Raw genomic sequence first — 24,581 nt, 5'->3', positions numbered from 1 at the left:
ATCAGAAAGCATTCTTGCCATCCACCACCTCGGGACTGCAGCACCTGATTCTGTCTGTGTGAAAACAACATGCGCTGTTGTAGCAAAGCACCAGTGCTGGTAAAAGATCCATTAACTGAGCAGTGTTAGAGAAATACCAAGTGTGTGTCTGGAAGCATGCATATGTCCAGTGTACTAGAAAGGTTATCACTGTTGGAGTGTACCTTTATAGTGTCATCTTCTGCACCAGCAGTGAACACTGAAGATACTTTAGTGTTCCCTGGAGATTATATGGTCTATTTTGACATCCAAAAGCTGCAATAAAAATGTAGGCCATGGTTCAGGAGAGCATACAGGCCTGTGCTTAAGCCCCATTGAAGTCGTGCTTAAGTGCTTCGCTGAATAAAGCTGCTTTCCTAAATCAGAGCCTTAATGCACTCTTATACCTCAAAGCAACATCCACAATCAGTTTAGCTCTGGAACTCCACTTTGGGCCATTGGAAATTATTCAGGGTATGTGGACCCAGTGATATTATGGTACCTGGGAAAGTGTTGCCTTATTCAAATAGCTTATACTCTGGTGACTAAATACCAAGGTCAATACATTAAGCACCTCTGGGGAAACTCTACTCGATTTTCCATTAAAAAATTGTGGAAAAAATGTAGAATTGAGACAAAATGATCCACAGCTGTTGTCTGTTTTACTGTTAACAGACCATGTCTTTAGCAGATAAATCATAAATGCTTCCCTGTTGGAAATACCATAAATGCTGGATGAGTTGGCACTTTTACCATTTGTCCTTATAGTATTTTTGAAACTCTGCAACCTACAGCAATGCTTTATTGTTGTGACTACTTCGATCACTGAGGCTACAAATGTCACTGTTTTTACTGTTACTTCTCGTCAATATCTACTTGTCTGTTTTTCCATCTTGGTACAATACAAATTTGTAAGCTCTTCGGGGCATGGAGTTAGAAGACTCATGTGGGGACAGTGTAGATTCAGCCACAGGTCCCAACTTATCTTCTACAAGCACTTGTCCCTACTGCTGACACAAGGGACCTAAGACCTATTGCCTATCAGGACTTTGGAGAAAATGACAGACTAGTGATCTGTGAAGCACCTGGGTCCCTGTCCCTGCTCCAGCCCGGAGCAAGGAAACTGCAAGAACTTTGTGTACCAGTTTAGAGTGCACAGATGTCACCCTTACAAAGAGACTCAATAGTTCCCAAGAGTTCTCCATCCTATTGCTGCTTTGGGCTCCCAATTTCCCATTCCCTAACTTGTGCTCTTTAGTCATGGCCCCAGCAATGTGTACACTTCAAGATAGAGTATTTTGCCATTGTGTATGTTACATATTAGCTAAGTGATGAGAACTTGGGAGTTGCTGGTTCCCAGTCTCATGCTTCATTTGCTAGATGTAGGTCTCCTATACATTCTGTAAATTACACATGTACCGTAATGCCAGCATTTCTTTATCAGATCATTGAATCCAAAGTGTGACTCCAGCCTCTATAGCACCTCCAAATGGAGCACTGCAGAGGTAATGAAGCAGGACATGAAGAATTCTTAGCACTGGGAAAGAATTTCCTATAAGATAAACTCTCTCTTTTTTTGGGGGGTCCTTCTTTTAGAGTGAGAATTCTAGATCAGTGGCTCTCAATCTTTCCAGACTACTGTACCCCTTGTAGGAGTCTGATTTGTCTTGCGTACCCCCAAGTTTCATCTCATTTAAAAATTACTTGCTTACAAAATCAAACCTAAAAATAAAAGTGTCACAGCACACTATTACTGAAAAATTGAATAGTTTCTCACTTTTACTATACAATAAAAATAAATCAATTGGAATTTAAATACTATACTTATATTTCTGTGTATAGTATATAGAGCAGTATTAACAAGTCATTGTCTGTACTGACTTTTTATGTAGCTTGTTGTAAAACTAGGCAAATATCTAGATGAATTGATGTACCCCCTGGAAGACCTCTAAGTACCTCAGGGGTACACGTACCCTTGGTTGAAATCCACTGTTCTAGATCATCTGTACTGGTGTTAAAGATGGAATAAAGACAGTAGCATGATGAAGTCATTCTTCCATGTGGTTGTCATTTCTCCCCTCTAGAACAGTGACTTTCAACCTTTTTTCATTTGTGGAACCCTAAAAAATTTCAAATGGGGGTGTGGACACCTTTGAAAATCTTAGACATAGTCTGCAGACTCCCAGGTTGAAAATGACTGCTCTAGAATATTAGGGCTCTTTACCAGAGGGCTATGGAAATCTTTGATGCACACTACAACCGTGAGAGTGGAAGTTGAGAGAATGATCCACTCCACACATACATGAATATGTAGGGGAGAGCCACCTATTTCCTATTTTTCCCCATCTAACCAGAATCATGAATATTAATCCTCTGTTTGATTTCACTGGGAGGGAAGTAGACCTAGGGTTCAGACTTGTGCATTCAGGTTTGTCATGTGTCGTTTTATTCAGACCCCACCTTTTACCAAAGTATATTGTTCTCCTGTAGTGCCCCTGATTGACATGGTAATAACAAGGGGCCAGAAGTACTGAGCATCCACCATTTCATTGAAGCCAGTGGGAGCTGCAGATATCTCTTCATCTCTGGAAGTCAGGCTGTATGTTTCTACACTGGGGCTAAAAAGAGGTAATCACCAAATGGCACATCAGTATTTACACTTCAGGAAAGGTTTTAAGATTGTGCATTAGTAATGAGGAAATAGGAGCTTAGTGCCAAGTCTAATGCAGACTCTCATTCCTTCTGGCTCTTGCTACTCTTGTGTTGAATTTTATGAGTTGCATCTTCATGAGACTGTTTCCCATCTGCTGTTGTGGTGAGGGAAATGATCAAAATGCATATAGCCTTAAAAGTTTAAAGAGAATTTATGACATTTTCCCTTCTCTGTTGGTAGTTATCAAGTGATATTGAGGAGGTGAGTTTGTTAGAGGTTTTTTCTTCATTGCCACCAAGTGGAATCCAGGCACAATACATTTGGTGTGAAGTTTGTTAAACCTGTGAAAGGAATTTGACAGAGTTTTGTGGACTGATTGTTGTTTTTTAAATGAATGCCATGACATGCCATATGCTGACAGCCAGGAATGAAAGTGGGTTGTAGAGTTCAGAGATGCCTCACAGATGCTTTATCCACAAAGGTATATTTTGTTTGTTTTTTGTTTTTGAGAAGATGTGATTGAAGATATGTGTTGTTTTTTCTCTCACTGCTTCAAATCACTTGAGAGGAGAACCAGATAATTGCATTCTCCAATTGTGAAGATGTATGTCTTCACAGAGTAGCATTTCAATACAGGTAATGCCCAGAGAACTGATTTATGAGGACTCCATGCATTTGGAACATAAAATCTAAACATCACCAGATGTAAAATACCAGAATTTGGCACTTCAATGGAAACCTAGGTTTACACAAAGACCAAGACACTCTCCTTGAAACATATGCACTATAGCTAATGCTTTCAAGAGAGCTACATTTGATCCTAGCTTTTGCATTAAATGATAGCTTTAAACTAGGCTACAATGGGTTCTTGACCATTTCTTAGAAGGGGTATAGTTCCTCTTATTTGAAAAAAATACAGCATTGCTCTGATGGCAAGGTCATAGCTAAGATACCAAACATCTTAACTTTTTTCAGATTTACTTTTGACTTGTCAGGTTCCAAATCCAGAAGGAAATTTTTAAAAAACTGGATCAATTATTCTTGACTTTTGCTTTTAGCATTAAAGTTTCAGAAGGACCCATAACAATTTATCATGTCCACCCCTCTATCAAGAACATCTGCTCTTCGTTTGTCAAAGTGGACCACAGTATAAGCCCTACTTGACTGATCTGTACAACCAGTCTTGCAAATAGCAGCAGTGGCCAGAACCACATTCTCCCACCTAGCAAGAAAATTGGACTCCTTCCCTGGATCCTCTCCAGGGTATTGACCTTGTTACCTCTAGATTAGAGCTTTGCAATGCTTTCTACCTAGGGCTCATAGTGGAAGGTCACACACGTTTCAGTAGTCCAATACTCAGTGACTTTTTTTCCTGTCAGGAACATGCTAGTACTCAGTATCCTGCACTAAATCTGCTGTCCAGTACCAGATGTACATCACAGTTTTAGTCTTCATCGTGGAAGTATCCAATGACTAGGGCCTAGCTGCCTACGGGATCACCTCCTTTTTTTGCACAACCCACCAAGAATACCATGATACATATCACTAATGCAATTGATAGAATCCGACATGAATCTCTCAGGAGCTGGTAAGGAGTACTTGTGGCACCTTAGAGACTAACAGATTTATTAGAGCATAAGCTTTCGTGAGATTTCTCACGAAAGCTTATGCTGTAATAAATCTGTTAGTCTCTAAGGTGCCACAAGTACTCCTTTTCTTTTTGCGAATACAGACTAACACGGCTGCTACTCTGAAACCTGTGAGGAGCTGGTGTAAAGGGGCGCTCCACTTTTTGATTTCCATATGAATCCATGTATCATATAGCTCAGAACAAAATACAATGCATGCCTCTGCAAAGGCCTTCCCTGAATGGCAACTGAGATCTTCTCTACTCTTGGTTATTATTTATTCCCTCAATATCTCATAGTAATAGTGTGAGTGAGAAGTGCTGAAACTGCTCCATCCTCAGACAAGAATGATTTCCTCTCTAACTGTGATTGCTGGTAGCTAGTGTGACAGTCCAGGGCAACTGCACCTGTATTTCCGCTCCACGGTCCAGCAAAGGCACCCACTCTGGGCTCCTAGCTCCTCAGCCATCACTTGTCTTTGGCAGTGACCTGCATTCCTCTCCCTCCTGAGTGAGCTTTTTTCAGGTACACGGTGCCCTGCCTATATGGTTTTATTCTCAGCAAGCCAGCCTGCCTAGACAGGCCAGTATCTTCAGTTGCTTTCTCCTCAAAGGCTGTAAGCAGCATAATTGCCACACAGTTCTTTCTATGCAAGCACACTTATTCTTGAGGTGCAAGCATTACAGAGAAAACATATTAAAACAATAGACATTCCTATACACATGGTCAAAGCTTACCAGAGATCACCCAAAGTCTTATGCAGCTTCCATAGGCCAAAATCCTTCCAAACCTTCCTGGAATAAACTGCCCCCTCCTTTCCCCTTGATCAGAAGGTTCTATCACTTTGCTGGATCAAAAAGAAGACTCTGAGACAGTTTAAACTCAGGCTTTTTATCTAAAGGTCCTTTCTTGTTTGTGGGTCTCTAGAGAATGCAGTTTGAGCCAGTTTATGCCTTTCCAGGTGGTGGTATCTCTTTGGGGGTGTTACAACCTATGTGAATTTGCCTAATCACTCTTTACTGTTTGTAGCTCCTGGAGAGCTGTGGTCACCCTTCCCCATGGAGTTACATACAATCCCTGGCCCACAATGATACATACATTTTAATACAATAAAATCTTCCAAAGATATTGCAGGAATTGACATATCTGTCACATATAGATACTGCAGTGAGAAGTGCATAATAAATAAGGCTAAGATTTTGTCACAGTTATTTTAGTAAAAGTCACAGACAGGTCACGGGCTCTGTGAATTTTTGTTTGTTGCCTGTGACCTGTCTGTGACTTTTACTAAAAATAACCGTACAAGCCTTGTGGCAGAGGTGTACAGCACCGGCTGCAGCCCCTGCCGCGGGGCAGAAGTGCACGGCCCCAGGGGCAGGGGTGCATGGCCCTGGCTGCGGCACCTGCCACAAGCAACAGGGAAGGGGCGCAGGGCCCCAGCTGAAGTTCCCCTCGTGGTTCCCCCAGGTCCAGCCACAGCTCCAACCCTGGCTTCAGCTGCAGGCCACTGAAGCTGAAGAAGTCATGGAGGTCTGGTAAAGTCACGGAATCCGTGATTAGAAAAGGAGTACTTGTGGCACCTTAGAGACTAACAAATTTAGTTTTAATTTAGAACTAACAGCTCACGAAAGCTTATGCTCAAATAAATGTGTTAGTGTCTAAGGTGCCACAAGTACTCCTTTTCTTTTTGCGAATACAGACTAACACGGCTGCTACTCTGGAATCCGTGATTGTGACCTTTGTGACTAAATCGTAGCCTTAATTATAAATACCTAACATAGTACCTCATTCACTCTATCAGTGAATAATATGTCTATCAGGTGTCTTTATTACAGTCAGTGTCATGGCATATGAAGGTTTGATGCATCTTTACAACAGCATTGTAGGTTTTCAAGCAATGTAATGATAAAGGCCAAGAGAACGGTCTTGAGTTCTGGGTTATTAGAATCATTAGTTTGTATGATTTAGGATATCAGACCCTGTCAATTTAATCTTTTACCTGAAATGAACTCCATGAGTTCTCTGTGCCAGTTTGTAATGAGGAATGCTGTGTTTCTTCCAAATACTAAATCCCCTCTCCAGCATTAATTTCAAAATGGGAAGTAGGCAAGCAGGGAGAGAACTAATAGGATGGACATCCTGGGTTTGTTCTTTGAGACTTGCTCTCATCTGAGGAAACTGATGTGCATGGATTCAACCAGCATGCCTGCTGTTTTAAGGGCAGAACCTAGATTTAGAGGGCATAGACAGTATAAAAGCAGCTGGTTTGAACAAGCTGCTTTCGATTTCTGAAGTGTTGCTTTGCTTTTGTGCAGTGTCATAATGCATTAAATAATGTCCTGTGTGAGACAAATCATCTGGTGTTACTTTTGTTTACTGCCAAAGATTGCAAAACTGGTAAAATTAACATGACGTTTGGATAAAAGAAAAAGATCTGCCATCGGTTTGGACAGGTGGCCTGGAAGCTGACATAAAGCAGTGGTCAGAATTGATAGGAAGTGCAAATGGACAGATACTGCCTTCTGTCTGCCCAGATTACTTTGAGGTACTGTAATAAAGAATCTATTTAGTTATATCTAGAATCTGTACAGTGCCCATCACTTTACATGTGGTTTCTACCTAATTGAGCTACAACTTGCCTTGCCTAGCTTTCTTATGCTATAACTCTGCTATTGAATAGAATTAAATGTGCAGGCTTTACAGTGCTGTTTGTCAAAGGGTGGCGATGGATAGCAGCAGAGAGATCACTTGATCATTACGTGTTAGTTCAATCCCTCTGGGGCACCTGGCATTGGCCACTGTTGGCTGATAGGATACTGGGCTGGATGGACCTTTGGTCTGACCCAGTATGGCCATTCTTATGTTCTTCTGTGCTATTTAATTACATTCATACTTTTCTTTGGGAGGGTGTGGTTGCAATGGATTACATATTTATTGAATACATTTTAGGGAATGTACTAATATTATCCTGTTGTTCATTTTAGTAATTCCTCTGTCTCAACCCCACCCCTTTTGTGGTAACTTAAGAATCCAAGAAAACAAAGTAAATCAGCTGTTTATCCTTGGAGGCAGGTATCCCAAGCAGTCCTCTATCATGTGAACAAATCACCCCACACTGGGATTCCTGACTCCGTGATGCCTGCCTCTTAGATCTCCTCCTGGGTGAACCTCCATACATCCTTTTTAGATCTTGGCCACCTCCTTACTGGAGAAACCCAGCAGCAGCAGCTGATTCCTCTTCCTTGTGAGGGAAGGTAGCTTATTTATGTCCTTGCCCCCTTATCCAGCGTCCCTTGCTGTAGGCTCTAACTCCCACAGCCCTTTTGGGAACCACAACTCCCAGAACTCCTTGGTTCTCAGTGGAAACTACACTGAGGACAGAAGCTGGAACATGACCCTTTCTCACAGGGCTTGCTCACTGTGTGACACTCTGTTAACAGCTATACAGGCATATAGTCAAACAATCTAGAAACCTACCAGCCTTGTTGTGAAAGATCAAAAAGCTTACAGGGGTTCTCAGCAGAGCTGGCTGGTCAGTTGCTCTTGGATCTTTTCCTTAGCCAAGTCTTCTGCGGAGACATCTTTCTTGTAGGAGTAAAGGACAAGAAATTAGATGTGATGGGATCTTGAATAGGATAGCAAGTGCTCTGAAGGAAGGAGAAGAATAATGATAAAACATGGATTGTGGCAAGAAATAAGCCATCTGCTATGTATGTTCAAGGTGTTAAGCTTGCCCCCAGTAGTAGTACACTGCAGCTGTTTATCGTGGTTCTCTTATGAATTCAGTACCAGTGATCAGGCTATTGTATTGCTCCAAACTGAAAGTCAGTCAAGGGTATAGCTGCAACTGCTACTGTCTACTAATAATAGATGAGCCAGCTGTAATATCAAGCTTCAGTCTTTTTTAAAAATGGCTAAAAAGTCACTGTGTACACTAGAGAATATGAGGTGCTGATTCCGGGCAACAGCAGTGGTAACTCTAGGGGATTGTGTAATGTCTAGGTGAGCATATGCCTAAAAGCATCAGGGCATGTTGAAAACCTTTGCTCTGTATCCCTGTTTCACTTCATGTATTCTTCGTCCCTGCCGAGGTGAGAGCTTTCTCTTTGAAGTGTGTCCATATTTATTCCATTTAACCCCTTTGGCTTCTAAAATAAAGATTTCCCACATGGAGAACCTGGAGTGAGAGGGAATAGCATTTAACAGCAGGAGCAACAAACCTGGAGGCATCAAAGGATTTAATTCAGAGCGGTAGCCATGTTAGTTTGTATCAGCAGAAACAACGAGGAGTCCTTGTGGCACCTTAGAGACTAACAAATTTATTTGGACATAGCTTTCGTGGGCTAGAACCCACTTCATCAGATGCACGGAGAGGAAAATACAGGAGCAGGTATAAATACATGAATAAATGGAAGTTGCCTTACCAAGTGTGAGGTCAGTCTAACGAGACAATTCAATTAACAGTAGGATACCAAGGGAGGAAAAATAATGTTTGTAGTGGTAATGAGAGTGGCCCATTTCAAACAGTTGACAAGAAGGTGTGAGTAACAGTAGGGGAAAATTAGTTTTAGGTTTTGTAATGACCCAACCATTCCCAGTCTTTATTCAGGCCTAATTTGATGGTGCCCAGTTTGCAAATTAATTCCAGTTCTTCAGTTTCACGTTGGAGTCTGTTTTTGAAGTTTTTGTCTCTGCTGCTGCCCGACTGTTTACTTCTGGTTCCAAATGAGGTGTGTGGTTGACAGGTCAGTTTGTAACTCTGGTGTTCATAACTCTGAGGTTCTACTGTAGTTTAGATAGAACATGAAGTATGAAGAGCTGAGTAGGGTACATAATATTTTTATGCCTCTTAGTATTGCAAAGATAAATCACAAAGCATCTCTTATTTTACGTAGGTTGAGCGATCCAGACTCTTCCTTTAGCTGAGAAGTTTATACACTATGGGCTTGACGCCTACTTTAGATGCGCAAAAAGAAATGGTGAGGAACAAAAGTGGTGTGCATTTACCACAGAACGACTTAACACCATATATTGCTTCAACCTTGGACCTTTAAAATTCCTCCAGTTCTGCAGGGAAAGGATTGTCTTTTTACAGGAGCTCAGTGTCATTCAATGGAATTCATGCTGCATTGTATGAAATCCTCTGCAGGACAGAAGTAATTTTCAATGGCTAGTACTGTACATTCCTGTGCAGGGGTCAGTTCTTTAAGGCCAGTTTTGGGGGGTGGGGTTGGCCTGCTTGGTTTATTGCAGCTGTTACATGTGGTGAGAGTCCAGCATGTGCCTGAATGTGAATTTTGATGTGGTTTTTTTTTGGTGTGTATTCTGTATTTTGTTTGGTCTTCACAATCCAAGACACTAGCCAATATCTCCGATCCCAGACACAACCCTAGGAACCTCCATCTTGGAGTGTCCAGTTATGCCAGCTGGACGCTGCAAACTCATATGAATTAATCAATTTAACAAAGAAATTGATATGTACCAGGCTTCTTATCCCAAGGGGAGTCTCAGACACGCTCCAAACCAAACGCACTGCTTCAGGTAGAATAAACAAACAGATTAATTAACGACAAAGATAAATTTTAAGTGATTATAAGTCAAAGCATAACAAGTCAGATTTGGTCAAATGAAATAAAAGCAAAATGCATTCTAAGCTGATCTTAACACTTGCAATGGCCTTACAAATGTAGATGCTTCTCACCACAGGCTGGCTGGTTGCTCTTCAGCCAGGCTCTCCCCTTTGATCAGCGCTTCAATCGCTTGGTGTGGTGTCTGTAGATGTAGGTGGAAGAGAGAAAGAGAGAGCATGGCAAATGTCTCTCCCTTTTATCATGTCCTTTCTTCCCCCTTGACTTTGCCACCCCTCCTTCAGAGTCAGTTGAGCATTACCTCATCACGGTTCCAAACTGACCAAAGGAAGAGGGGTGACTCCCTCGAGAGTCTAACAGATTATTTTGTTGCTGCCTGGGCCAGCGTCCTTTGTTCCTGTGAGGCTGGGCTGGGTTTGTCCCATACCTGCCCTGATGAGGTGTGAACTGCCTCTCTGTTCTTGGAGAGTTTTTGTCTGGGCTTGCTTTAAGCCATGAGAATACTTTTTCATAACTATATACATGAAATTATAACCTTACAATAACATTACTGTAATAATTACTATAACATCACTATACAACCATGCTCAGTGCATCATGAGCCTTCTGAAGACCCCCAATGTGACAAACTTTGCATGGGTTCCACACAATCATTTTACGAAGATGAACGTTGGGGGGGGGGGGGTAGAGTGTTCCCCCGAGGTACAGAGCATCACAGGATGCATACAAGAATCCTGGTTGCAGCCATTTTATGTGACCCTGTCCCTTGAATGCATAGTTTCAGTGGTGTTTTGTTTTTCCTAGGGGCTATGCACCCACAGAGCTAGACACAGAACTGTGACAGTTTCATGGGCATAGAGTTCTTTCTCAGATCTTCATCTTGGTGCTTTGACATGTATGTTTATATTAACAAGACTTTTCAGGAAGATTCAGCAGTTGACGTGCACAGCCCAAAACTCTAAACCTGTACAGTACCATACAAAAGATCTTCACTAATTTTTGTTGTCGTCAGCATTTTTTAATGTTTGTTGGAGAGGCTGGAGTGAAAGGTCAGGGACTCATCAGAATTGGAGATATTCATACAAAGAAAGGACAAGGCAGTAAATAAAGGTGTTAGCCCTATGCTGCAGGGCATTAGATAAGCAGATAGATTCCTCCTTGGTGTGGATGCATTATTCAAGGCAGATGTTTTTACTGAGCTCTGGAAAGGTTAGGAGAAGAATATAAAACCTGCTGCAGTTCTGGAATTGGTCCATCAGCATAAAACCCAGTAACCAGTGATTCATTTAAGGATCCCTGACACTTTTATGGCAAGGCTATGTCTTTCAGAGTGGGTCTGGCTCAGTTTGAAACACATTCCAAACCCAAACCTGAAATAAATCCTTTCAGTAGAGCAGTGCTGCAAACATTTCCTCTCTCTTCATTTCATTTTCAAACCTTATATTAAAGAACAAAAAAATAGAGCTAGTGAGAGGAATGAATTAACCCATCAAAGGGAAATCGCATTTTGATCAATCTGTATTTTAATTTTTGGTATGGAATTTTCTCAACTTCTTAGACATACATATGTCTAAAAACATGCAGATATAATGTATAAAGTAAACATACATGGAAGAAATTGAAAAAATATTTGTGTATAACTCAGCCAAATGATACTGAAGAGGTATCTGTAGCTGCCTATCCATAACTGAAGCGTTGGGTAGGAATGATCTACGTGGCCCAAGTTAGAGTTGGGAATACTATGATAAAAAAAGTCAAAAATGTAGACTAAGGCCATGCCTACACTAGCACTTATGTTGGCAAAACTTTTGTTGCTCAGGGGTGTAAAAGAAACACACACCCTGAGCAACGTAAGTTTTGCCGGCATAAGCGCTCATTTGCACAGCCATGCTCGTTGAGCTGGTTTTATTATGTCGACAGGAGAGCTCTCTCCCTTTGGCATAACATGGCTACATGAGTGCTCTGACATCTGTGCCGCTATAAGCTAATAAATGTAGACATAGCCTAAATCTCAGGAAAATTCTTCCAGTTAGAGATCTGTTACATTGTGTAATTGTTGCCCCCAAAAGAAGTGATGGAAGCCTATTGCATGGGCCATTTGAAGCTGAACTGGACAATAATCTAGAAGAAATAATGTAGGGAACAATTTTGCACTGATAGAAAAATGGAGTGATATTTTTCCTATATCTTTACCATCTACGATTCTATACATTCTGCAAGTGTGTGTGTGTGTGTGTGTGTGTGTGTGTGTGTGTGTGTGTGTGTGTTGGACATATGTCTTGGGTGAGGTGAGGCAGATGAATTACATTTATGGACTGGATTCTCAGCAGGTGTAAATTGACATAGCTTGAGTAACTTCAGTAGAGCTGTGCTGTTTTATACCAGCTTAGAATCTGGCCCATTCTGGCTAAATAATGAAATAGCTACTAAAGAACCTCCTTTCTGCATACCACTCAAACAGTTACTTTTCTGAATATTTACGATGGTCTTCTTGGTCCTAAATGTGTGTGTATAAAACAATAATTTTAAATCCTGTTTCATCTAAAATTCCTGAAACCTAATATCTCCTACCGTGTATGGCCTAACACAGGACTGGGAACCGAAACTCAATTCTAATAAACACTTTGTCCCTAATTACCTTTGGTCATGTCCCTCATCCCCTCTATGGCTCAGTTTCTTAATCCACGCAGGGGAGATCAGTCCTTCTTCCCAGGGGTGCAATGAAGACTAAAGACTTAAGTCAGTCATAACACATTTTGAAGAGGGTCTTCCTAAATTCCACATCTTATTATGTATTAAAAATTGGGGGAAAGGGCATTCACTTTAATTTCATAGTCAGTGGAGAATTTAGGGCCTGTCTACACTGGGATTTTTACACAGGTGTAGCAGCCTGGTACAAACCCTTGGAGCAGATACATTGCACTAGTGTTCAAAGGTTCTGACAGGCATATATTGCAATGGCTCAAGCCACTTTTACACCAATGCAGAATCATCTATGCTAGAGTATAGCTTCATTGGTGCAAAAATCTCTAGTGTAGCCAAGCTCTCAACTGCCAATTCCTGCAAATGAGATGGAAAAGTTCTTTCACCCCCCCCCCGAACATTTAAAATTGTTGGGGGGAAAAATCGAAAACCAAATATTTTGGCCAAAACCAAAAAAATTTTTAGATTTGGAAATGCCATGGTAGTTATAGTTTGGGTGCCACATTCTCCCATTACCCTGTCATAAACAAGGCTCCCTGGTTTGACTTAATCTCCCTGATGCACCACTGCCTCATCTCAGAGATGTTGGGATGCATCATGGGAGATATAATCCAAGTAGGAAGTCCAGCCCATGGAGGAGAGTGGGAGCATAAGTCACCTGAAATACAATAACCATGAGCCACTTTGGTGGCATTTCCAAATCTAAGTGTTATCAATTTTTTTCAGACAAACCTTTGGTTTTGGCTGAGAACTGTTCAGTTCTTGTGCATTTGGTCTTTCAATGAAAGCAGATACCTCTTAAGAAAAGTGTTTTGTAGAAAATCCAGTTTTTTCATTGAAAAACAGTTTTGACAGAAATTTTTTCACTAGTCCTAGTGCCATAGTTACAGAATCCAGATGTTTTAGGTGTCAAACATTGGGTAGAACAGTGGTCCCCAAACTTTTTATGTCGCAGCCCCCCTTCCATTCCATAATGGAATCTGTCCTCGCCTCCCTGGGAGCCATAGTTGGGAGCTGCAGCAGGGGGCCATGACTGGAGCTGGGAGCGGAGCGGCCGTGGCTGGGAGCAAGGCTGTGGCCGTGGTTCTGGCCGGGAGCCAAAGCTGCAGCTGGAGCTGGGGAGGAGTTTGGGGCAGAGTGGGGCTCGGTTGTGCTCCCTCCTTGCCCCCCTGGTGGCTAGCCCGGGCTCCTCTGCACCCCCATAGGGGGGAGTGCCCCACAGTTTGGGGACCAGTGGTGTAGAAGATGTTTCTCTTCTGCTACATGAACATCTCTTGATGAGCTTTTCTATTTAGGTTTTTAAATTATGGTAGAGATTTGTTTCTGTGTGTTTTTGTTTATTTTTAAACAACGTTCCTGTAGCTTGAGGATCCTCTGGTGATCTTTTTAACCATGAAAGATAAATGGGTATAGTGGATGCAGAGTCTCTGTGTTGTTGGACCTTGTGCTCCATGAAATGCATGGCCACATAACGTGTAGAGAGAATGGATGGTCCAGTGCTTATAGTATTAGCCTGGGCTGTGAGAGACGTGGGTTCAATTCCGGTTCCACCAGAAACATCTGTGTGTCTCAGGGCACATCATCTAGCTTCTCTGTGCCTCAGTTCCAAATCCATAAATGGGGAAAATAGCACTTCCCTACCTGAAAGGGGTTTGTGAGGATAAATACATGAAGTTAAGAGATTCTGTGGCTCTTTTTATGTATAATAGTGTCTCCCATTGCTGAAGAATTCCAAAGAGCTTTTGTAATATCCACAGACTCTGGCAACAGGCGGGAGCGAACCTGGGACCTCTGGAGCTAAATGCATGAGCTAAAAGCCACATGGCTCTTAGCTAAGGCTGTAGAGCAGATTCATTAATCTCTCTCTAAGTGGTCTCAGTGCCACTGGATGGGACAGAACACCAGACCCAGGAAGTATGTGGGTTACACTTTCACCACAGGACCTTGATGTTGTTTAAGTAAAGATGGGCTTGGGAAAAGCTTTAGATGTTTAGACTGGAAATAGAAAGCTCCTCCAGCACATTCATTATGTTGTCTACAGTGGGAAACATATAATGTCCTGTAATGACGTATGGTATATTGGGTAATTAATGCGACGGAGTGTGGATTACCATGTCGCTAACAAAAGTAACTAGGACCTGTGGAGTTAATGGAAGAGGGAAGGACTTCTGACTACTGTAAGTGCTCTAAAGTGGTTCTAAAAAAGTCTTGCAGATCGGAATGTTAGGCTCCAGTAGAAGAGAAACCCAGCTGGTATGAAGTGGGATTGGATTAAAAATGAAAGGGCTGGTTTTGAAAGAGGAGAACAAAGGAATGAGTATGGGTGGTGCTGCTGAAAATTGTAACTAGGAGAGTGAGTGGTATGGGAAAAGGAAACAGACAGCTGAATCAAGGCATGAAGGAAACGTTGGAGGAATCTGGATAAACTAAATTATATGCAACTAAAGAGAGAGCATCTAAATTTTGCTGGGTAGCTAAATTGGCAACTTGCTAGGAAGCACAACTTCCATAAAATAGAGCAGATTGTAGCATTCCTCCTTTTTAGTAGGAGATGGAGGCCAGCATGAGGCATTTCTTCTTGATCCATTCTGTTATTTTAAGAGTTTAAGGCAAAGGCAATATGTTTGATCAAGGAAATGGGAGCTAAATTATCAGTTGGGGATTAGGGAAGGAGGATGAAAATGTTGGAGCCGAGTTACTTTGCTGGCTGTATTAGTGTGACTTTAACACATACCAAGGCATCCCCAAAGTGGTGACTCTTCTCATGAAGTATGGGAAGAACCTTTACCTGAACAGTTAATTTTGTGAGGAAATCAGGCATGTCTGTGATTTCCCCCCCCCCCCCGCTTCTGTGAGTGAAAAGGCCACAACCTCAGCTGATGTAAATGGTTTACTTGAAGTAGATGATGCTATGACAATTTATGCTAGCTGAAGATCTGGCTCAAAATGTGAAGCTATCAGTGATATCTGCAGCAGATGATGAGCTACCCACATCCTCTCCTTTCTTTGCAATAAATTGATGTGGTTTTCTTCTGCAATGAACTTATGGTTACTGTCATTTTGTAGTCAAATATGCATGTCTGTGCTCGGTCACCAATAGACTGAATCCATGTAATATAGTTTGGGGGAGAAGTATCTAATCTTTCAAGGTCCTGTGCTGTGCCCACCACCAAAGCATCTGAGTGGCAGTTAAGGCTTGTTTTCAAATGTGGATCCTTAATTTCTCTTTTTAGGCACCTAAAAAAAAGTGGGTTAGTTGACAGAGGGGTTGAGTACCCATAGCTTCCGCTGATGTCAATGGGAGCTATAGGTGCTCAGCATGTTTGAAAATCAAGTCCCTTTCATATGGGTGCATAAATACCATTTCCAGTAGCAGCTGAACTCCAGGCAACCACATTAGAAAAATTTGGCCTAAAGGCCTTGCATACTTAAATGTACAGTCGTTGCTCTGCCTTTGAATTTCTATATACTTGGAACCTAGGCCTCAGAATTCCTAACTGGTGAGTTTAATATGTTGCTGCAGGCAAATCATTCTAATGAAAAACTTTCATTGCCGAGGTTTAACATTTTGATTTGTCCAGTAGTTTCTCTGTTTCATTAGGTTCTGCCATTTGGCTTGCAAAGTTTTTTATGTGTTTAACAGTTACTGCTTCAAGAACTTTCCACAGTATTGCTCAATATCCTGCATTTCTTACTGATAAAATCACTTATGTTTTTCTTCTTCCCCTCCTCTTCCCAACCCATCTTTCTAGGTCAGGGGCTATCCAGAACCTCAGATCACATGGTACAGAAATGGACTTCCCATTACAGAAGGAGAGTATTACGTAGTGGACTGCAGCATTCGAGGGATTTTCAGCTTAGTGATCAAAAATGTGCAAGAGGAAGATGGTGGAAAATACACTTGTGAGGCTGCAAATGATGGTGGAGTTCGCCAGGTGACTGTGGAGCTAACTGTGGAAGGTAAGAGGACTATTTCTATGCTGTTCCTTAAATATAATCATGGGTATGATAAAACACACCCTCTAAAGTGGGCAAGATAGATGAGATTATCAAACTGACAGGTGAAGATCCAACCTGTATACACAATGTTGATCACTGATGCAGAAGGAGCACTCGTTATTAGCCGTTCTCATTGAGAAGAGTGGTCTGAACACAGGATTAGGGGCCATGAGCGTTTTAGTTCTAATCACACCAGGCACGCATCCTTTCTGAAGCTAGGAGCAAGTCACATAGCCCCAAATCTTCAGAAGTGTTTCCATGTACCTTGGGGGCTGTATAAGTACAGAATGGGAAATGAGCCACAAGAATACCAGTGCAATTAATAGGAGTCTTGCTGCTAAAACCTGGTATGACATTTTGAAAATGTAAGGGGAGGTTTTAATTTAAAACAATGGAATCTTTGAATTCCATTGCATGGCTTTATTACAGTGATGTACGGTAGCATTTAATGAGATTGTATGTACAAGACAATTTGACATGTACTTATCACAGATGGCACCTTGTATTTTAAATTTTTCTAGATTTTTTTTTTTAAATGGAAATCCAGAGCAAGAAAAAACTCACTTAATCAGTGTCCTGTACGAAATAAGTTAGTGATAAGTATTAAAATCCAAGTGTCCATTGGATTCACTGGAAAGCCTCCCAGTGACTTCAGTGGGAGTTGAATCAGATCCATACATTTCCTCTTGTCATTGTAAAGATGTTGAATTGATACCAATTAAATTATAAGCAAGACCTCATGAACGTCGTAATTCCATGGGCAGGGGTTTGATAGCAGAATGTCCCTTTAGGGAAATCTACCACAGAAATCTTTTCTGTGGTGGCTGCCATTGGTGTTAGCTCATTAACCAGAGTGGTTGATGTTGGGCAAAGTGAAGTGTTTACTTACCTCTTTTTTCCCTGTGGCTGCACATTCTCACTCTGCAGCATATCAAACACCTGCTGGCCTTGGGAGAGCACAATGGACTATAATACCTGTCCAGTTGGTTACTTAATAAAAAAGCAGCAATGCTCCATGTTAGGATATAGATATTCAGGCCTGTCTGTAAAGGCCTAGACTCTAAGAATTTAGGTGTATTCTTATCACTTAGCTAGTTCTAGAGGTATAAAAGAAAGAATCAAAATCACTGTCTGCTGGTGTAAGGGCCTTCTCTTACTGTGACAGACTGAGGCCCTGTTCTTAGGCTAAAGGCTTTGGCTAAGCAGCAGAGGCAGCCATAAGTTGGGAAAAAAGAACAGGAGGACTTGTGGCACCTTAGAGACTAAGAAATTTATTTGAGCATAAGCTTTCGTGAGCTACAGCTCACTTCATCGGATGCATTCAGTGGAAAATATTGTGGGGAGATGATTTATATACACAGAGAACATGAAACAATGGGTTTCAGAGTAGCAGCCGTGTTAGTCTGCATTCGCAAAAAGAAAAGGAGGACTTGTGGCACCTTAGAGACTAACAAATTTATTTGAGCATAAGCTTTCGTGAGCCACAGCTCACTTCATCGGATGCATTCGGTGGAAAATACAGTGGAGAGATTTATATACACACACACACAGAGAACATGAAACAATGGGTTTTATCATACACACTGTAAGGAGAGGAATCACTTAAAATGAGCCATCATCAGCAGGAGGCGGGGGAAGAGGAAAACCTTTCATGGTGACAAGCAAGGTGGGCCATTTCCAGCAGTTAACAAGAACGTCTGAGGAACAGTGCGGGATGGGGTGGGGAGGAGAAATAACATGGGGAAATAGTTTTACTTTGTGTAATGACTCATCCACTCCCAGTCTCTATTCACGACTAAGTTAATTGTATCCAGTTTGCAAATTAATTCCAATTCAGCAGTCTCTCGCTGGAGTCTGTTTTTGAAGCTTTTTTGTTGAAGGATAGCCAATCTCAGGTCTGTGATTGAGTGACCGGAGAGATTGAAGTGTTCTCCGACTGGTTTTTGAATGTTATAATTCTTGACGTCTGATTTGTGTCCATTTATTCTTTTACGTAGAGACTGTCCAGTTTGACCAATGTACATGGCAGAGGGGCATTGCTGGCACATGATGGCATATATCACATTGGTAGATGCGCAGGTGAACGAGCCTGTGATAGTGTGGCTGATGTGATTAGGCCCTATGATGGTGTCCCCTGAATAGATATTTGGACACAGTTGGCAACGGACTTTGTTGCAAGGATAGGTTCCTGGATTAGTGGTTCTGTTGTGTGGTGTGTGGTTGCTGGTGAGTATTTGCTTCAGGTTGGGGGGCTGTCTGTAAGCAAGGACTGGCCTGTCTCCCAAGATCTGTGAGAGTGACGGGTCGTCCTTCAGGATAGGTTGTAGATCCTTGATGATGCGTTGGAGAGGTTTTAGTTGGGGGCTGAAGGTGATGGCTAGTGGCGTTCTGTTATTTTCTTTGTTGCGCCTGTCCTGTAGTAGGTGACTTCTGGGTACTCTTCTGGCTCTGTCAATCTGTTTCTTCATTTCAGCAGGTGAGTATTATAGTTGTAAGAATGCTTGATAGAGATCTTGTAGGTGTTTGCCTCTGTCTGAGGGGTTGGAGCAAATGCGGTTGTATCGTAGAGCTTGGCTATAGACAGTGGATCGTGTGGTATGATGTGGATGAAAGCTAGAGGCATGTAGGTAGGAATAGTGGTCAGTAGGTTTCCGATATAGGGTGGTGTTTATGTGACCATCGCTTATTAGCACCGTAGTGTCCAGGAAGTGGATCTCTTGTGTGGACTGGTCCAGGCTGAGGTTGATGGTGGGATGGAAATTGTTGAAATCATGGTGGAATTCCTCAAGAGTTTCTTTTCCATGGGTCCAGATGATGAAGATGTCATCAATGTAGCGCAAGTAGAGTAGGGGCATTAGGGGACTAGAGCTGAGGAAGCGTTGTTCTAAGTCAGCCATGAAAATGTTGGCATACTGTGGGGCCATGTGGGTACCCTTCGCAGTGCCGCTGATTTGAAGGTATAAATTTGTTAGTCTCTAAGGTGCCACAAGTACTCCTTTTCTTTTTGCCAATACAAACTAACAGGGCTGCTTCTCTATAAGCTGGGAAGCAAGCTGTCACATCCTTACATTCCAAACTAGTCACATTGAAATAAGGCAATCTGGGGCTGTTAGAAAGGTGATCTGATCTATCACCTCCAGAGAAAAGGAAGAGCCTAGAGGATGTAAAAGGAAGTTTAGATTCACAGTTTTCTGTTCAGTAAGAACTCACTTATCAATAGACACATCTGGGAAACCCTTATGTCTTTATAGATGTAGTTGTGAAATCCTCACTTCTGTATTGTTTTGTCATTATAGTTCCCACTTCGCTATTGTTTGTTTGCATGGTCTCTGTCTGGTTCTGTGATTGTTTCTGTCTGCTGTATAATTAATTTTGCTGGGTGTAATCTAATTAAGGTGGTGGGATATAATTGGTTAAATAATCATGTTACAATATGTTAGGATTGGTTAGTTAAATTTCAGTAAAATGATTGGTTAAGGTATAGCTAAGCAGAACTCAAGTTTTACTATATAGTCTGCAGTCAATCAGGAAGTGTGCGGGTGGGGTGGGGGTGGGGAATTGGAATCATGTTTTGCTAAGGAGGGAAATGGGAACAGGGAATGGGGTGGGGAATTGGACATTTTTGCTAAGTTGGGAAAGGGAACATGGACATAGGTAATGCTCTGTGGTGTCAGAGCTGGGAAGGGGGACACTAAGGAAGGAAACTGGAATCATGCTTGCTGGAAGTTCAACCCAGTAAACATCGAATTGTTTGCACCTTTGGACTTCGGGTATTGTTGCTCTCTGTTCATTCGAGAAGGACCAGGGAAGTGAGTGGGTGAAGGAATAAGCCCGCTAACACTCCACTGTAATGTCTAAGGACCAAATTTATCATGGATGTAAGGTGGTGCAATTCCATGGAGTCAATGCAGTTACCTGCAGAAACCATCAGTGAATATAGCCATGTTCTGCTGAAAAAAATTTGAGCTTGTAAAGCTGTTCACTTGTTTTTAGTTCAGCTTGGCAGGGCGGGGAATACATAAAATCACAAAAACTCTGCTGACATCTCTCTGTATTATTATTTATTTGTATAACAGTAGTGCCTAAAGGTGCCAATCAGTAGTGGGGCCCCATTGTGCTAGGCGCTGTACAAACACATACTGAGAGACCATTCCCGCCCAAAGGAGTTTACAATATAAATGGACAAGACAGACAAAGGGTGGCTGGAGAAAAAGGCACATAAAAGTGAAGTGACCTATCCCAAGGTCAGACATCAGAGGCACTGCCGGGAACAGAAGCCATGTCTCCTGAGTCCCCATCCAGTGCCCTAAACACTAGACCACACTGCCTTTCCTGAAGTGCTTTCATAATTTAATTTCTTTGAGGGGCAAAAACAAGGGTCTTTGGACAGGTAGGTGTCATTTTAGCTTCATATGCCTTAAAATGTCTGGGTAACAAAGGGCCTGATCTTGAGGGCTGCTAAGGCATCTTTAACTTCCATGGAAGCCACCTCTCAGGATTAGGCCCATAGCCATGGAAACCACAGATTTCTGAGGGAAATAGCAACTGACTGTCTGCTACAGTGATAGCACCAGTTACTGGTGCTTTTATAATACAGTAGCATCACAAGTGAAAGGCTGCATTTCTTGAGGATCTACCTGCTATGCTCAATATATGGTTCAGTTTGATGTCTGTGTCACATGGGAAGCAGCTAAGATCAAAATGTGAATTTGGAAAGGCACATCTGCATATTAGATAAACTAAGGCTCTACACTTGTCTCTAGAAGTCAGGCAGTGTGAACTCTGTTTGTCGGCACTTTTGCCAACAAAATACTTCCACCCCCTGTGGGCGGGGTTTGCATTATTGGCAGAGGTGCTCTCCTGTTGACAACGAGCCATTAACACTGCCACTTGCCATGGCAAAACTTTTGTCTTTCAGAGGGGGGAGGGCTTTTTAAAGCACCTGTGAACAACAAAAGTTTTGTCCTTCCATTGGCAGTGTAGTCAAAGCCTTACACTGTTAAATTTAAAACTCCCAGTAACGCAGAGCCAGAGAAAAGTTTAGAAATTGACATCAGTGCTACTCTCTCTTTGCAAGCTGGCCGATGTGCCTCATTTCAAGGTTTTGGTGAATAGCAAAGACCTTCAGATTGTTGGCTTCCTGTTGAATTCCCAGGGCACATTTTACCCAACTTCATCCTATCCTGAAGAGAAAAAAAAAATGTTTGTCTATTCATGGTCAAAGACCTCTTATGGAAATCCTCAGAGTGCAAACTTGTTGGAATCAACAGGTTGCACAGGGGCAGAGTTTGAAATCAGTTTTCTAACATTGGCTGTTCCGTCCTGAATTCGTTATTGTTTTAAATTCATTGCAGTAAAGCACCCAAGAATTAAGCTCATTAGTGTTTAGGAACTACAGAAGTTTCTGTTCTAATAATCCTCCATGCGCCACTGATGTAAAATACAGAGCTATTTCTTTCCAGATAAGTATATGGGACTGGTTGTTGTCTGAAAGAAACATTACTAAATCACTATGTAGCTTTTCTGCCCAGAGGTTTTGACTGGTACCACTCCACCTGGTATACTCGTTTTAAATGAGATCTATGGCAGATACTTATAAATCTCAAGAAGCTTTCATTGTTGACAGCTGTCATAGTTGTTTATTTCTCACTGTCATCCTTGATCTGCCCTGTTTCACTTACAATTTTTGTGTGTTAAAAAGCTAGTAATGTTTATTTTGTTAGTCTGTCCAGCAGATGGTGCTAAGTACTCAGTGCATTTTGTGCACAGTGCATATTTTGTCAGTACTGAAGGGTGGGTTATATTACCTTGAAAAGAAGCACACCAAAAAGAAAAGATGACATGGACAAACACATGAATAAAAGAATAGCCTGTTCATGTCTCTCTAATCCTGCCACTCTGAAAAATGATTATTAATAATACTTGGACTTTATAATAGTGTTTCATCCGGTAGTCTCAAATGGTTTTGCAAAGGTGAATAAGAAATTATCCCTATTTTATGGATGGGGAAACTGAGCCAAGAATTTAGCTGTTAAATCCTAAATTTTGAAAATTGGCTTCTTAAGTAATTTTCCCAAAAATACACAGTAAGCCAGTGTCAGAGCTGAGAACAGAATCCAGGTTTTTGAATGTTGGACATGTAGTTTTATGCCTTCTCCACTGGAATACAGTGTGGGTGAAAGTCATGTTCTCTAATCATTAGTCAATATTAGTTATAAGTAGACAGGGGTCTTTGTGGCCTGAGTCACAAAGTGTGGATAGTGGATTTGTAAATTCCTAAAATTCAGAGATGGTTATATTGGAGTTCTGTCTGGAACCCAAATCTAGTTAATAGTTAAGTATTTAACACAGATCTGAACCAAACACAGTCCTATACTGAAGGGCATACTCCTGCATTGGTTAGATTATGGGTAAAATAACTTGTACTGTACAAGTTATTTTACCCATAAAATACGTATCTTCCACCTCTAATTTTCATGATCCTTGTTTGAAAGCAGAAAAAAGAAATACAGTACTTACACAGATTTTGGTATCTGTAGTACCTAATAACCATGGTAAGTCATCTAATTTGTTGTCTTTCTATAACTCACAGGAAACTCCTTGAAGAAATACAGCCTGCTGTCCAGTGCCAAAACCCTTGGGTAAGAATTCTAGGCTCCATGGAGATCTTTAAAACACAAGGTCTGGTGGTGAAGATTGTGGAGAGACTGGAGAATTTTTTTTCCTCAAGTGACTTTGCTGTCTAACATTACTGCTCAGTTTTATTTTGAGGGCCAATGAAAATGAGTTTGATTTCTGCTTAGCCCCTAATAAAGCCTGACCAGATTAAAAAAGCATATAGTGACCTTGGCAGCATTCTCTTCTAGCATCAGAGGCTTGAATAATGTAGGAGGGGGTTGTCTTGTTAAAGCGCAAGACGGAGAGCTGCGTTCTATTCCTGTGTGGCCTTGTGGAAAACACTGTAGTGCCATAGTTTTCCTATTTGTAAAATGGGGGCAACATTACTAGTCTAATTCCCAAAGGTGCTGGAAGGCTGACCTCATTAATGATTGTGAAATGCTCAGATTCTGTGGCGATGAGTCCCCACGTAATGCATGTAAACAAGTAACCAGAATAAGTCCAAATCAATGTGCTGCAGTGAGAGCTGTTCTGTCTGTAAATCCAGGAGAATAATATATGCAGACGATTGATGTTTGTCTGTTGAGAAGGGATGGCAGTAACCTGCTTCAGCTAATCCTGTCCCATGCCAGTCGGGAGAATACACTCATAGGAACCGATGTGTAGACAAGGACAGCTTACTCTGGGTTCACCATGGATGTGAACTCTTTCCCATTTATTTTAGGAGGGCTGGAAAGATACATCTCATTAGCCCTTTTGCAGTTGGCACTCATGAAACTGTCTTGAGTTGGGATTATTGAGATTAAGTAGTTTAATGGGCCAAATGGTGGTTCTGTAATATTATCCATGGCCACAACCAAAGAACCTGGTTGATGAGCACTTTTCTCAAGGAGGCGATGGAAGGATTTTGGTGACAGAGCTTCTCCTTACGACATACGAATTGGTTTTGATAGTTTGAGGATTAGGTGTGCGTGCTTTTAAATAGGGTTGCCAACTTTGTAATCGCACAAAACCGAACACCCCTGCTCTGCCCCTTCTCCAAGGCCCCGACCCCACTCGCTCCATCCCCCCTCCCTCTGTCGCTCGCTCTCCCCCACCCGCACTCACTTTCACTGGGCTTGGGCAGGGGATTGGGGTACGGGAGGGGAGTGAGGGCTCCTGCTGGGGGTGCAGGCTCTGGGGTGGGGCCGGGGATGAGGCATTTGGGGTGCAGAAGATGGCTCTGGGCTGGGGCAATGGGTAGGGGTACGGGGGGGGTATAGGCTCTGGGATGGGATGTGATGTGGGCTCTGGGATGGGATGTGGGCTCCAGCTGGGGCCATAAATGAGGGGTGCAGGGTGTGTGAGAGGGCTCCAGTCTGGGAAAGGGTGCTG

General features: G+C 42.0%; 1 protein-coding gene across 4 annotated transcripts in view; it reads left to right on the top strand.

Annotated features, from left to right (window-relative positions):
- The window catches only part of MYLK (myosin light chain kinase), a 334,343-nt gene that overhangs the window by 122,657 nt on the left and 187,105 nt on the right, over positions 1 to 24,581 (top strand). For all 4 annotated transcript variants that reach the window (XM_038421966.2, XM_043504946.1, XM_038421969.2 and 1 more), the window contains exons 3-4: positions 16,343 to 16,550; positions 23,182 to 23,230. In XM_038421966.2, coding sequence (XP_038277894.1) covers positions 16,343 to 16,550; positions 23,182 to 23,230 — 257 coding nt within the window. The remainder of the gene's footprint in view (positions 1 to 16,342; positions 16,551 to 23,181; positions 23,231 to 24,581) is intronic.

Source organism: Dermochelys coriacea, chromosome 11 (genome assembly GCF_009764565.3).
Source record: "Dermochelys coriacea isolate rDerCor1 chromosome 11, rDerCor1.pri.v4, whole genome shotgun sequence".
Classification (NCBI taxonomy): Eukaryota; Metazoa; Chordata; order Testudines; family Dermochelyidae; genus Dermochelys; species Dermochelys coriacea.
This window is presented reverse-complemented; position numbering and strand designations above follow the sequence as displayed.